At 47.0% G+C, this 12347-nt stretch overlaps 12 protein-coding genes across 12 annotated transcripts; 8 read left to right on the top strand and 4 right to left on the bottom strand.

The window, feature by feature from the left end:
• Positions 1-112: 112 nt before the first annotated feature.
• Positions 113-1276, bottom strand: OGAPHI_002588 (uncharacterized protein; the record flags this gene model as incomplete). The annotated part of the gene is made up of 1 exon (XM_046203474.1): positions 113-1276. The coding sequence occupies one exon, from the start codon at positions 1274-1276 to the stop codon at positions 113-115; it is 1164 nt and encodes a 387-aa protein (XP_046063247.1).
• Positions 1277-1654: 378 nt separating this feature from the next.
• OGAPHI_002587 (uncharacterized protein) lies at positions 1655-4777 on the top strand (the record flags this gene model as incomplete). The annotated part of the gene is made up of 3 exons (XM_046203472.1): positions 1655-1825; positions 1914-3526; positions 4060-4777. 3 exons carry the CDS (start codon positions 1655-1657, stop codon positions 4775-4777), a joined length of 2502 nt encoding a protein of 833 aa, XP_046063246.1.
• On the bottom strand, positions 3983-6889 carry OGAPHI_002585 (uncharacterized protein; the record flags this gene model as incomplete). Its single annotated transcript, XM_046203470.1, has 3 exons — positions 3983-4652; positions 4884-6238; positions 6548-6889. 3 exons carry the CDS (start codon positions 6887-6889, stop codon positions 3983-3985), a joined length of 2367 nt encoding a protein of 788 aa, XP_046063244.1.
• On the top strand, positions 5309-6040 carry OGAPHI_002586 (uncharacterized protein; the record flags this gene model as incomplete). Its single annotated transcript, XM_046203471.1, has 1 exon — positions 5309-6040. One exon carries the CDS (start codon positions 5309-5311, stop codon positions 6038-6040), a length of 732 nt encoding a protein of 243 aa, XP_046063245.1.
• OGAPHI_002584 (uncharacterized protein) lies at positions 6554-7846 on the top strand (the record flags this gene model as incomplete). The annotated part of the gene is made up of 1 exon (XM_046203469.1): positions 6554-7846. One exon carries the CDS (start codon positions 6554-6556, stop codon positions 7844-7846), a length of 1293 nt encoding a protein of 430 aa, XP_046063243.1.
• Positions 7847-7885: 39 nt separating this feature from the next.
• Positions 7886-8323, top strand: OGAPHI_002583 (uncharacterized protein; the record flags this gene model as incomplete). The annotated part of the gene is made up of 1 exon (XM_046203468.1): positions 7886-8323. The coding sequence occupies one exon, from the start codon at positions 7886-7888 to the stop codon at positions 8321-8323; it is 438 nt and encodes a 145-aa protein (XP_046063242.1).
• Positions 8324-8398: 75 nt separating this feature from the next.
• Positions 8399-8830, top strand: OGAPHI_002582 (uncharacterized protein; the record flags this gene model as incomplete). Its single annotated transcript, XM_046203467.1, has 1 exon — positions 8399-8830. The coding sequence occupies one exon, from the start codon at positions 8399-8401 to the stop codon at positions 8828-8830; it is 432 nt and encodes a 143-aa protein (XP_046063241.1).
• Positions 8831-8845: 15 nt separating this feature from the next.
• OGAPHI_002581 (uncharacterized protein) lies at positions 8846-9253 on the bottom strand (the record flags this gene model as incomplete). Its single annotated transcript, XM_046203466.1, has 1 exon — positions 8846-9253. The coding sequence occupies one exon, from the start codon at positions 9251-9253 to the stop codon at positions 8846-8848; it is 408 nt and encodes a 135-aa protein (XP_046063240.1).
• A 32-nt stretch (positions 9254-9285) lies between these two features.
• Positions 9286-9789, top strand: OGAPHI_002580 (uncharacterized protein; the record flags this gene model as incomplete). The annotated part of the gene is made up of 1 exon (XM_046203465.1): positions 9286-9789. The coding sequence occupies one exon, from the start codon at positions 9286-9288 to the stop codon at positions 9787-9789; it is 504 nt and encodes a 167-aa protein (XP_046063239.1).
• Position 9790: 1 nt separating this feature from the next.
• Positions 9791-12292, bottom strand: OGAPHI_002577 (uncharacterized protein; the record flags this gene model as incomplete). Its single annotated transcript, XM_046203461.1, has 1 exon — positions 9791-12292. One exon carries the CDS (start codon positions 12290-12292, stop codon positions 9791-9793), a length of 2502 nt encoding a protein of 833 aa, XP_046063236.1.
• OGAPHI_002579 (uncharacterized protein) lies at positions 10350-10589 on the top strand (the record flags this gene model as incomplete). The annotated part of the gene is made up of 1 exon (XM_046203464.1): positions 10350-10589. The coding sequence occupies one exon, from the start codon at positions 10350-10352 to the stop codon at positions 10587-10589; it is 240 nt and encodes a 79-aa protein (XP_046063238.1).
• OGAPHI_002578 (uncharacterized protein) lies at positions 11448-11828 on the top strand (the record flags this gene model as incomplete). The annotated part of the gene is made up of 1 exon (XM_046203463.1): positions 11448-11828. One exon carries the CDS (start codon positions 11448-11450, stop codon positions 11826-11828), a length of 381 nt encoding a protein of 126 aa, XP_046063237.1.
• Positions 12293-12347: the final 55 nt, after the last annotated feature.

Below are 12347 nucleotides of genomic sequence, written 5' to 3'. Positions count from 1 at the left end.
TTGGTCTGTTCATATATAGTTAAGACTATCTGTATACTATCTTGAAATGCAGACATATATTATAACTAAACATGCTAATCATTGTAATGGGGACCAGCCGTGCAAGGACGTGCTAAACAGGAGTCTTTGGTCTCAGTTGCTCAATCTCGTTGTCAAGCGGGATGTTTGGACCTAGAACAGAGATTTCCTGTTTGTACTTGTTGGGATCAAAATTATCAAGCAGCACGTCAGGACTCAGGATAACCCAGCCTGGTCTCAGTTTGACAGGATGGTCAAGGCCTGTCTTTGATGGAATTATGTGCAATCTTTTGGTGGAGGTTGAGAAGTTCTCAGCCACCTGGTAGATTTGTGACGGAACAGCAGAATTCCTGGTAGTTTCGTTTTCAATTGATAGATCTGTGTTGATGTTGCAATGGATCAGGTTCTTGTCGGACGATCTGCGGACAGTACCCGTGATGCACATCCAGCAGTGCCATTGCATTTGCTCTAAAAGCTGCTCTTCAGGGATCAAAGAGTCGGTTGGATAATACGGAGAGTTCTTGTCAACAGGAACAAACACCAGCTCCTCCGATCTTCTGAACTTCTTTGTCCATGTGTTGGTATTGGACAGCAGCTTGGATAACTCGGAAATCTTCTGGGTGGAGGCCCAGATGAACAAAAACCCCGGTTTGGCACACAGCTTGTCAATTGGCAGCTGCGAAACCAAGGGGTACAGCAGTTGGTTCTCGGACAGAGCCCCAATCATGATCACGTCGAACTGCAGATTGTCCTCGTAAATCCATTTGTTCAAAGTGTCCACCATTTTCTCGGGCTTGACTCGTGAGCCGTACGCCTTGGTTGCAAAATTTGAAACCTGCTGCTCTTTCAGCTTGACAAGTTTCTGGAGCTTGGGATAGCCTTCAACCGGCTGAGAGGCGTTTCTGACGTACTTGACCGGAAGAACACCCGAGTGGATGTAGTGATTGGAGTAATCGTTTTTGTAGCACGCGACCGTGGACTTGTGGTCGTTGTTCTGCTTTCCGTTGTGATTGTGCTTTGCGGTTCTGTTTGCGGTTTGCAACGCGTTCAATGGAGCAAGTGGAGCGCTAGACTTGGATGGTTTGGTGTACGAGTCCTTAGTGGAAGCTCTAGCTGCCACGAGTTTGTGTCCGTCTCCCGGCTGGCGCGATTGAGACTGATGCGAATAATGGTTCGAGTTCTGCCAGTTCTGGAGACTGGACAGATACGAATATCCAGCCTGGCTGGGAATCGGTTTGACATAAGAGGTATTGTTCATATTCAAGCGAAAGACGTGTCAAGACCTGCCGGAATGAGTTTTAATCTTGTGCCCCTGATCAGCAAACCTTTTTATAATTAAATAGGCAACTACTAATCTGTTGCACACTTGTTTTGGAAATTCAGCGAGGCGAATTGGATCCTGTGTTGTTTATTTTGATTGAAAATACTCGTTTCAAGATTGATCTAATTCCTATTTTGGAACCACCTGTCTTGATTGACTCGACGGACATGTTTCAGATCTTATATAGTGTACATTTTTTGCTTGATTAGATTTTTAACACGAAACACTGCCCTAATCTGATTTATTTTGTGGTGCACCGCCTTTGTATCCCTAAAAAGGGCAACCCTTTATTTAATTTCTAGCCAATTATTTATTATGAGAGCGTTCAGCATGTCGCCCACTAAAACAAGTTATGCCGAACCAACAAGACAGCGCTCGGTAGCGGAAAAAACGCGGTTCATCGTGAACAGCCAGAAAAAGACAGATTCCAGCTTCCAGTATCTGCTAGACAATGTCAAGACGTCAACAAACGGAGTCCTTAAAAAGGTAGGTTAGTTAGAATGAGTACTAACTAAAAAAGTGCAATGACACTAACGTGAATGAACTTCTGGCGTCTCTGAAACGGTTGAACCAGAACTTTTCAGCAGGTTCTAAAGGACGCTACGAGGCGCTGATAGAAAGCGGGATCCTTGAAAAAAACGTGGCTGCAGTCACTTTAAGATACGGCGACAACTCCGTCACAACAGAATTTTGCACTTTATTCTTCTCCGTACTGAAAAGTTACGAGCTGTATCAGGATACTTCCGAACAGTACTGCCAACAAATCACCAAGTCTCTCGAAGTGTTTGTTTCTGGCTTGCACGGAGCACCCGAATCCAAACTTTTGAAATGCTCAATTCAACTGGTTGTGAGCGTTCTGCAAACCTACATCAACTTCCCACAATTGGCAGAAGAATGGTTTAAAATCAGAGGAGACAAATCACTAAGAGAAATAAGTGCCTTGTACAGAAAAAGATTCCCAACATTCGACTTTGTGCACAAATACGTCAACTCCACAGTTTCTCCCCCATCAAACGACGCATTCACCTTGCAGTATAGAGATATACTTCTCAGCTCCTTGATGAAGATCATCGATGGCATACAGCCCGTCAGGGAGTACTTCTTGGAGTCCAAACTTTGTGAGACATTGTTGAAATACCCATTATCTCTCCGGGAGCAGGAGAACGAGAATAGACTGAAAAGAGACCCTGTTAAGAACAAAATCACTACGGAGCAGTTTAATCAAACAGTTGAGTTCCAGATATACACTGCGTGCTTGGTGTACTATATCGATATCATGGACTTGAGTAGACACGAAGACACAGTCAACCAATTTCTGATGGTGCTGAGCGACTTTTTCGAAAATCTTCTGGTCTATTTCAACATCAATAAGAACAGCACTATTGTGTCGATCTTTTTTGAAGGGTTCAAAACGGTCGCAGCACATTCCGAACTGAACTATACCTTGATCAAAAGTTTTGCAGAAAATCCACTTTTTACGTCCTTGTTATGGTCTGGGTTGCTTTGCTTCAAAGAGACAGAGCTAACCGCAAGTATTGAAAGAGCAGCATCCCGGATCACTCACAAGTATACGCTGGATTTCATTAAATTCATATACACCAGCAACACATCGGCTTTGGATGGGCTGGTTCATACCAAGGCACCAGATTTCGGATCAAAAGAAACTCAATGGTACTTAGTCAACGTCAGCCAATTATACTCGATCGAGAAAGATACCCAGCTGATAGCTACCAAAATGAAACAATGCTTTGATGATGTGGTGCATTCGCAGCCGACTAAACGGGAAAAGTGTCTTAACGAGAACTCGGTTTTTTACCAACTGCTTATTGTTCGGCTCAACACTTTCTTTTTGTATGATGCAACTGAGAATAAGCAGTTTCTAGCTTTCCTGATCCATCTGGTTGTTGTTTTAGGCGGTACGCCTCTAGAAAATGAGGCATCTCCGCTGATCCTTGCATTGAAAAATCTCTATCTCACTTCCCAGTTAGTCTCAACGAACAAAAAGAAACTCCTGAGCATAGATCCGGAAAATTTATATTTCCCCTACCAAGATATTCCTACGTTGTCGACGCTACCGGATTTGAAACATTGGCTGTATGATCAGAAAATCAACTCGTTAAAGATGAACAACGTTGCTAAGATGTTCCCGCAAAACAGGCTGCTTCTAAAACGGTTTGCGCTTGATTTGTATTGCTACAGCAAAGTGATGCGGATCAGAAGTTAAACTCCACAGTTAAGTGACCCAGAAAGTCGAGATGCGACAGCGATGAGATTTTACTCGCTAAATCTCTGCGAGCAAAAAAAATCTATTGTTATTACCCGATATGAGATGCATTAAATTTACTTGATTCGAGAACAGATTTAATTCACACCTGCAGAAAAGTCGGTAGATTTCGCGTTTTGTGCAGCTATCGGACAGGAGTTGAATGCGCGCTAACCGAGCGCGATTGTTTGTTCCCCTGACTACGATGGGACTGTGTTGGCTGGACCAAGGAAGAGGGCCGGTGCATATGCAGGGGACAAAGAATCTAATTTGTCGAGAACAGCTAATTACAGGGATGATGCTAAAGAGCTGTGAAAGCCGCGAGCCGGTAGCCCTATAAAAAGGTGGACAAATATCCTTGGTATCGGTACAGTTGTCCATCATTCAAAATGAAATATTCCACTCTTTTGCTTGCCACATTCTGCTCTCACGCCGCAGCCGCTCCTTTCCATCTCAGAAACCTTGACGGACGGGCTTCTCAGGTCCTGGAGTACATTGGAGACAAGTTCCACACTGCTGTCGACATCAGTGATGTTGACTGGATCACGTCTGCCAACAACGGTTCGCCAGATGTTGCCACCACTGCTGCTGACGACGAGTACTACCCAACCACCACGGCCGATGACTACTACCCAACTAACACTGCTGACGACTGTTCTTCGGACGATGACGTCGAGTCTTACCCAACCACTACCGGCGAGAAGGAGGCTACCAGCACCACGTCTAACACCAGCTCTGATGCTACCAGCAGCGTCGCAGAGGTGACCACCACTTCTGCTCCAGCAGCCACCTCGACTGCCAGCTCTACCACGTCTACCGAGGAGACTACCAGCAGCTCCACCACCAGTAGCACTTCCTCTGCAACCGGCACCAACACCGGAAGAGGTACTTTCTACGAGGTGGGAGCAGACAACTGTGGCACGTCGAGCACCGACTCTGACCTTGTGTGTGCTATTGCTCACTCGTTGTACGAGACTGAAATCGGCAGCGACGATATCTCGTCTTACTGTGGAAGAAGCATCACTGCTCACTACAACGGTAACTCTGTGACTGTGCGTGTTGTCGACTCGTGCGAGTCATGTGGCGACAACGACCTGGACTTTTCTCCAACCGCGTTCCAGAAGCTGGCCGACCCTGATCTCGGAGAGATCCAGATCACCTGGTCTTGGGATTAGTCAATAAAAGATAAGTTAGATGATATTTTTAAGCCGTAAAAACTATTTGGCCCACTTCTTGAGTCTGGATGCTGGAGCAAGCAGTCCCTCCTGGTGAGGAATGTACTCGACTCTGTGGTAAGCATTAATGTTCTTTCTCAAGACAATCTGGTAACAAGTGGCCGAACCTTGTCTGGCAATGATGGTACTGTAAGAAAGGAAGTATTTCCAGATTCTGTACCATTTGATGCCGTACTTGGAGACAATCTTGTCCTTGTTGGAGAGCCAGTTCTTGTACCACTTGTACAGGGTGGCGGAGTAGTGAATACCAATGTTATCAATGCTAACAACCTCAAAACCAGTTCCTTCCAAATTAGAAGTGACAAAGTCCAATGGAGTGGAAGCATCAGCACCAGGGAAAATGTACTTGTTCATGAACAGACCCCAGATCAGGTCCTCGTACTGCCAGGACTTTCTCAGGCCAGCGTACTGCAAGAAGAAAACTCCGTCGTCCTCCAACATGTCGTAGACTTGTCTCAAGAACGTTGAAAAATGTCTAACACCAACGTGCTCGGCCATTTCCAAACACGTGATCTTGTCATACTTCTTTCCTTCAACAGCAGGCAATGGAGCGTCTCTGTAGTCGCAGCACACAATTCTGGACTGCTCTGGAGAGACACCGTAGGAGGCCAATCTGTTGTTACCGAACTTGGTCTGGTTCTTTCCAAGGGTGATACCGGTGACCTCCGCACCGTACTGGGAGGATGCAAAGGAGGCCAGAGTACCCCAGCCGCAACCAAGGTCGAGCATCTTGTCGCCCTTCTTCAAACCGATCTTTTCACAGACAATCTTGAGCTTGTTGTCCTGCAACTCCTCGAGAGTCTCGGCCTCGTTAATCTTGGTGATCACACCAGAGGTGTAGATCATTCTTGGACCCAGGAACCATTCGTAGAAGTCGTCACCTCTGTCGTAGTGGTCTCTGACCTGTTCCTCGTCCTGGGACTTTGTGTGCAACAAAACTTCAGGAATGAAGCCGAGCAGGAAGAATTTGTACAAACTGGCTGTGAATCTGAAAGCTGCCCAGTCGTGTCTGTACTCCATCACGTCAAGAGCGTCACCCTTGAAAGAGACCTTGCCAGCGAAATAGAGCTCGTGGAAAGTTTCCATTGGGATCTTGTTGTTGTCCTTGTACTTGTTCTTGAGCTCCTCGTCGTGGAAGTCGAGGTAGAACTGAACACCCTTGTTTGGAAGCTTGACCTTCTCGTTGAGTCTTGGGGAGTATGAAGACAAAACGGTCCACCAAGCCATCAACAATGGCAATCCAAGCAACAGAAACAGAAACACAAACGAGTACAATCCAAGACCAAGTTTCTTGGTCAACAGATATGGCACTCCCAGCAAGATCGAAATGAGGATATAGTTATTGAAGTTCTTAGATCCTGCACCATCTGCTGGTAACGGTCCATTCTTGATGGCCGGGTACTATCAGGTCAGCGAGACATTGACGATTCACTTACGTTTGTGGTTCTGTAGCCACAGTTAAATTGTTCTAGTTCTTTTAAAGAAGAAGACATTAAATTGTAAAGGGTCAAGAATTCCTGGCTGGCCAACTTTTTCGGACACGTACGATCGATGCGCGTAAGAAAATATTTACCCTGTTTAATATTTTTCTCTTGTTATTCAATGGCCGAATACATTGAGTCGGGTCGCTTTTATGCCAAGCAATTGGCAGAAGATTTAGCCGTTTTCCTGCACAGCCAGTCGGTCGTCGATAGTCAGCTTCTGTCGTACGGAACGATGATGTCTTTGGCCGTGTTTCTGGTTGTTGTAGGCAGCTACACCACGATTGAGCGGCCTGCAAACGCTAAACGGGCCAACATCAACCACCCGCTGTTTGATCCCACAGACCGCGACGAGACGTCGATCCCAGACGCCGCGATCGACGAGAAAAACGCTACCGCAATGCCCATTCTTGCCGGCATCGTGTTGGTGGGCCTGTACTTTGCCATTAATAACTATGGGATCGAAAAAATTAGCACCCTGCTGAACGGCTACCTTGTGCTGATGAGCATCAAGTCCAACGCCTTCGCAGTCACATACACCATCAAGACAATCAATAGAAAGATCGCACATTCGCTGGGCCGTCGCCCCAAACACCTATCCACAAGGTTTGCATTCACGATCTCGGAAGATCAAGAGATCCACTCGTCTGGGGTGGAGGAAAATTTCTTGCTCCCAGACTCGACCGAGGCGGAGAAAATTGTCAAGAGCGAGCTGTTGCTCGAGACCCGCTCGGATATCAAGAAGGAATCTCAGCTGTTCAACTACTACTTCTCGTACGCCGACGTGTACGGCTGGATCCTGGGCTCGCTCACCACAGCAATCTATATTGCATGTGACGGCAAAAACAACTGGATTCTCAGCAACACCCTCGGGGCCTCGTTCACTCTGCTGACCATCTCGATCTCCAGACTCCCGAGCTTCAAACCTGCAGCCATCATGCTCGTTCTATTCTTCATCTACGACATCTACTTTGTGTTTGGGTCAGATGTTATGCTGAGCGTGGCCACCAAAATTGACATCCCGGTGAAACTGCTCATCCCGCGAGGAATCTCTGTCGAAAAGAACAACATCGAGATGTCCATCCTCGGACTGGGAGACATCATCATCCCTGCACTGTTTGTGTCGCTGTGTCTGCGCTTTGACCTGTACAGCTACCACCAAACGCATCCGGACACCGAGTTCCACCATCTGCAGAAATACCCCAAGCCGTACTTCTGGAGTGCGCTTTCTGGCTACATCTTTGGGCTCAGCACCACCATTGCCGTGCTGCACCGCTTCCAGCACGGCCAGCCGGCTCTGTTGTACCTGTGTCCGTCGCTGCTGCTGTTCACGCTAGCCACGGCTGTGTACCGCAAAGATCTCCGCAAAGTGTGGCAGTACAACGAGGAAGAGGACCTGCCGCAGCTTGATCCTTCCACAGACAACGTTGTTTCGCCTGAGACGATGCTTCTGGTGAAGTCTGCGTTCGCTGAGGACGAGGACGACGATAGCGACTACGAGCCGGAGCCAGTCTCCGACTCCGACTGATTATGTAAAAAGATAACAATCTTTTTTTCAGCAATTATAATGTCCTGGGAACAAGCCAAATTCTCTTTCAGCGCACGGTCGCGCGGATGCTACCTGGTGACCGAAGAGGTGCTCAAGCAGGTTCCGCAGATCAAGAACTACAAAGTTGGAATGCTCAATCTGTTCGTCCCGCACACGTCGTGTGCCTTGAGTTTGAATGAGAACTGGGACCCTGACGTTCGCACCGACATGACCACAGCTTTGAACTTTATCTGTCCTGACAACGGCGGTACGAAGGGCCGGTTTCTGCACACGGACGAAGGTCCAGACGACATGTCTGGCCACGTGAAGTCGACGCTTGTTGGTGCCTCGCTGAACATCCCGATCAGCAACGGACGCCTGGCGACCGGCACGTGGCAGGGCATCTGGCTGCTGGAGTTCAGAGACTATCGGCACACGCGCCACTGCGTGGCCACCATCAATGGGCTCAAGGAGTAGTATTTATCTGATTTGAACAACAGTGAGTATTTTGGCTGTGAAGCAGTGTAGTGAAAAAATAATTTCAAATTTTCAATGCAGGCTGCAGACCCGACACAGTACAACACCGGCGAGGTGTCTGTGCGAACGAGCAGCGGGCAGGTGCGTGTGCGGAAGGGTCAAACGGACGAGGAGTTTGCCGCGGAGAGCGACCGTTTCCGCAAAGAGGGCCCGGTTATCAGCGAGTTTGACACCTTCACCAACGCACAGTTCCAGGACGTGAACTTATGTGCGATCGATAACGTCACCCAGAGCCAGATCACGCACCGTCTCGAGCGACGGTACTTTCTGGGCAGTTTCCAAGAGTGTCTGGACGAAACCACGCGGCTTCTGGACAAGTTGGAACCAACCTGCGAAGGGAAGCAGGAATCCAAGAAATATAACAAGCTCCTCAAGTATCTCACCGGGTTCCAGGAAAAATGTATAGAGAGGTTGGCCAGAGGGTTGACTGTTAACGATAATAAGTAACGACGAACACGCGCTCTATGATTTGGTAAAATGGATGCGCAACTCCACACAGCTCACTTGTCTTTTTTGGAAAACATCGTCCTTGTCTTTGTTTGTGCTTTTCAACTCGTCCAGAACCGTCAGGGTTTTTGTAAACACCTCCACTTTGCGGTTCTGTTCATGCTCAAAGTACAACGCCAGGTTCATCACCTTGAGAATGGTCTTTCCCATTCCGCGCACCGTAATGTAGCCCACGTTTTTGTTCTCGTTGGGGATGGGTTTTCCCTTCTTGGTGTACTTTGAGTCATAGTAGCCAAAAGTCTTGTCGATCCGTTTCACCGCAGACATAAACGGCGTGGACGACTTGACATGGATCACTGTTTTTGAGTCGTTGTACGAATATTTGCGTGGAGCAGCGTGTTTCACTAACTTATAGTCCTCCATAATAAAATTAATTTTTCTATCTTTATTTTTATATGGACTGGATTGACCAATACAGAACGCCAACGACAAAGACGGTCAAGGCGCCAAAAAAGACTGCGAAAAACCCACCGGGCTTCAACGACCAGTTCTTCAAGCAATGGAAGGACGGCAAGGTGAAAACGACCGAAAAATCCAGCGAAAAGTCCTACGACCTTGAAAAGCTCAAGAAGCAAAGGGCCTGGGACGTGGCCATCTCGCCAGCGAAAAATATCCCCATGAACCTCATCATGATGTACATGTCGCCGAACTCGCTGCAATTGATCCCAATCATGATGGTTCTGATGCTGTTTGTCAACTCGGCCAAGGAAATCTTCCAGGTCAAGGAGAAGTTTGAGGTGTTGGAGCTGAAAAACGATCCGGATAAAACTATGCTACAGATTCTATATGTGGCATGCTGTCTGGGTAACATGCTGGTGGGCGTCTGGAAATTGAACAAGCTGGGCTTGATCCCAAACAGAAGCAGCGACTGGCTCAGCTGGGAACAGGTCCAGATCTAGCTCACGAAACCTGCCGCTTGAAAACAGACATCTTGGACGGCGAGCTCAAAGAGGTTGACGTCTTGGTCCGCTTGAACCCAAACATGTTGCGCGACGGCTCGCCGTTCGCGTCCTCCGAGTCGCTCGCCTGGCCGTACTGCGAGCTCTCGTCCATCTCGCGCTTCAACATCTGGAAGTCCTCCAGCTTCTGGATCAGATCTATAGCCTGCTCTGGTAATATAGTGTCAAACTTGCGCATGCGCGTAGTCTCGTCCTTGTAGGTCTCCAGGTTGCCGTCTTTCAGCAAGTCGATAATCTGTTTCAGCCCAACAAAGATCGTTTGGAAAGTGGAGCTGGCGTTGTCTGGGTCGGCAGAAAGCTGGTTCGCATTGCCGTTCTGCAACTTCAAGTCTGGAATGATCGACTCAATGTACTTGATGTCTAGCTCGAAGTTCGATATGCTCTCGTTGGTGATGAAATCCGTCTGGTAAACTGCTTGCTTGAAGAAGTTGACAATCTTGTCAAAGGTTCTGATCAACAACAGAGACTTGATGCTGTAAGGCAAATGAGAAAAGTCCAACATGAAAATGTTCTCCAAAAATAGTCCCATGTCCTTGATACCAATGCTTGGCTCCTCGTTGATCTCCTTCGACTCCCAGTCGAAATCAATCATGTCGAACAACATGTCAATCTTGGAGTCCACCATGTCGAACATTCCTTCTTCCGCCTTAGTCTGGGTATTCTGGAACTCCTTTTGTGACTGCAGTCTGATCAGCAACGAAGAAGACCGGAATCTCGCAATTATAGGATCGGTGGAGTAGTTCAGGTAGTTTTCGATTTCCTTCACAGATCTCGAGAAAAATTCCATGTTGATGAGGTTCTGCGACACCTCCTCCTTGTACGAGGAGTTGATCTTGGTCTTCAGGTCCTTGAGCACAACCTTGATCAAAACCGAATCAATAGACTCGCCAATGAGTTTCAGAATCTCAGAATTTTTATGAATGTAGTATTTGCCCAAGAACTCGTAGATATCGTGAATAAACGACCTGAGCTTTAGGCAAGTGGCAGCGTAGATAATCGAAAATGGTAGCACCACAGGGAACTCCTTTGGTGCTTCTTTGAATTTGTGGAAACAGTTTAATTGCACATTGTCGAGCTGGGTCTGGTTCTCTATGGTAATCGGTTGCGGGTTCTCCTCCTCGGACAAGCTTTCGTAATTAAGTTCGAACTCCTTTGTAAGTGTGTTGATGTACTGCTGGAGCAGGGTGACTAGCACTTGGTAGAGTGAATCCACGTTAAAGTCGTAATTCTCCAGGATTTGAACAAACACTCCAAGAATATCGTTAAGTTCTTTCAAGTGTTGGAAGTCTCCAACATACTTGTTGATATGGGCCTTCAGAATCGGAACAAACTTGCTCATGATCGAACTGTACAGGTCGTCTGTTTGTTTTTTGCTTCGTAGTTTGTATTCTTGTTTGGCTCCAATGAATCTGTCTGCCACCAACAGGGCAGCAAGCGAATAGATGACGATCTTCAACGACTCGTTGTTGGAGAACATGTCCAGCTTCTGTGTAGCCAATGCCTCTCTAATCGGGTAGATCAACCGGTCACGCTTACGAAGAAGCTCATTGGAAAAATCGTCCTTCAGCTTCTCAAACTCGTCGATCAGCTCGAAAACCATGACCGAATGGTACACAGGTCCCAAATCAACATGGACCTTGTCGTTTGAGAGTGGGTTGAAAGACTTTAGCTCGTCGTTTCTGAAAGCCTTTTCCAACGGAGTGTTGACCTTAAACGAGAGCAAGTTCGGGTCCTCTGCCTGCTGTTCGTTCCAAGCATGGTTCAGAACCTCGAAATGCTCAAACAATTGCTCTCCGATAAGGGTGAGATTTTTCTCAAAACTGACGTTGAACCATCTCACCAGTTGGTTGAACGTTTCGTCGATGATCAGTTCCTTGATTGCAGGGAGAGATTTGTGTATTTTCTGTGTGAATTCAAACATTTCGATATCCTCGGATCGGCTCTTCATTAAAAGGTCCAGGTTTATGAGGGCTTTGTAGTAATTTTTATGATGATACAATTCAAACACCTTATTGGTCTTGTCAAGCATATCCAAACACAGATTTATGGTCAAGATGGTTTCTGAGATTTTGTTGTGTAATCTTTTGTAATTGAGTGCCGACATCTTTTTGTCCAGGTACTCCAAGCCAGTTTTACGGAGCTGGCTGTTGACCATGCTGACTTCTTGACTGATTGCTCCAGAGGACTGCGCCACGTCCGAAATGCTCTCGATGGAGCTGGTCAATTTGTCAATGGACTCGAACGAAACTCCCTCGAGTGTTTGTTCTCTCTCCTTGTACGCGGAATCGAGTTTCACGATCAGATCCTCAAGGGAATTCTTGTTGGCAAGCTCCGCCTTGATGATCGGCACGAACTGATCCAGGTAGTCGTCGGATGTAAGAGCATACTGTATGAGAGAGTCTCCTTCGGTCACACGCGCGTTGATGTCTATTTTCGGTGCCATAGAATACAAACAAAGTACAAGTAGTTTTTTTGTTTATAAACCTGATATTCTTGCA

This window comes from Ogataea philodendri, assembly GCF_020536065.1.
Source record: "Ogataea philodendri strain CBS6075 chromosome Unknown scaffold1, whole genome shotgun sequence".
NCBI classification, from domain to species: Eukaryota; Fungi; Ascomycota; class Pichiomycetes; order Pichiales; family Pichiaceae; genus Ogataea; species Ogataea philodendri.
Note: the sequence above shows the minus strand (reverse complement) of the source record. Positions and strands in the feature narration are given on the sequence as shown.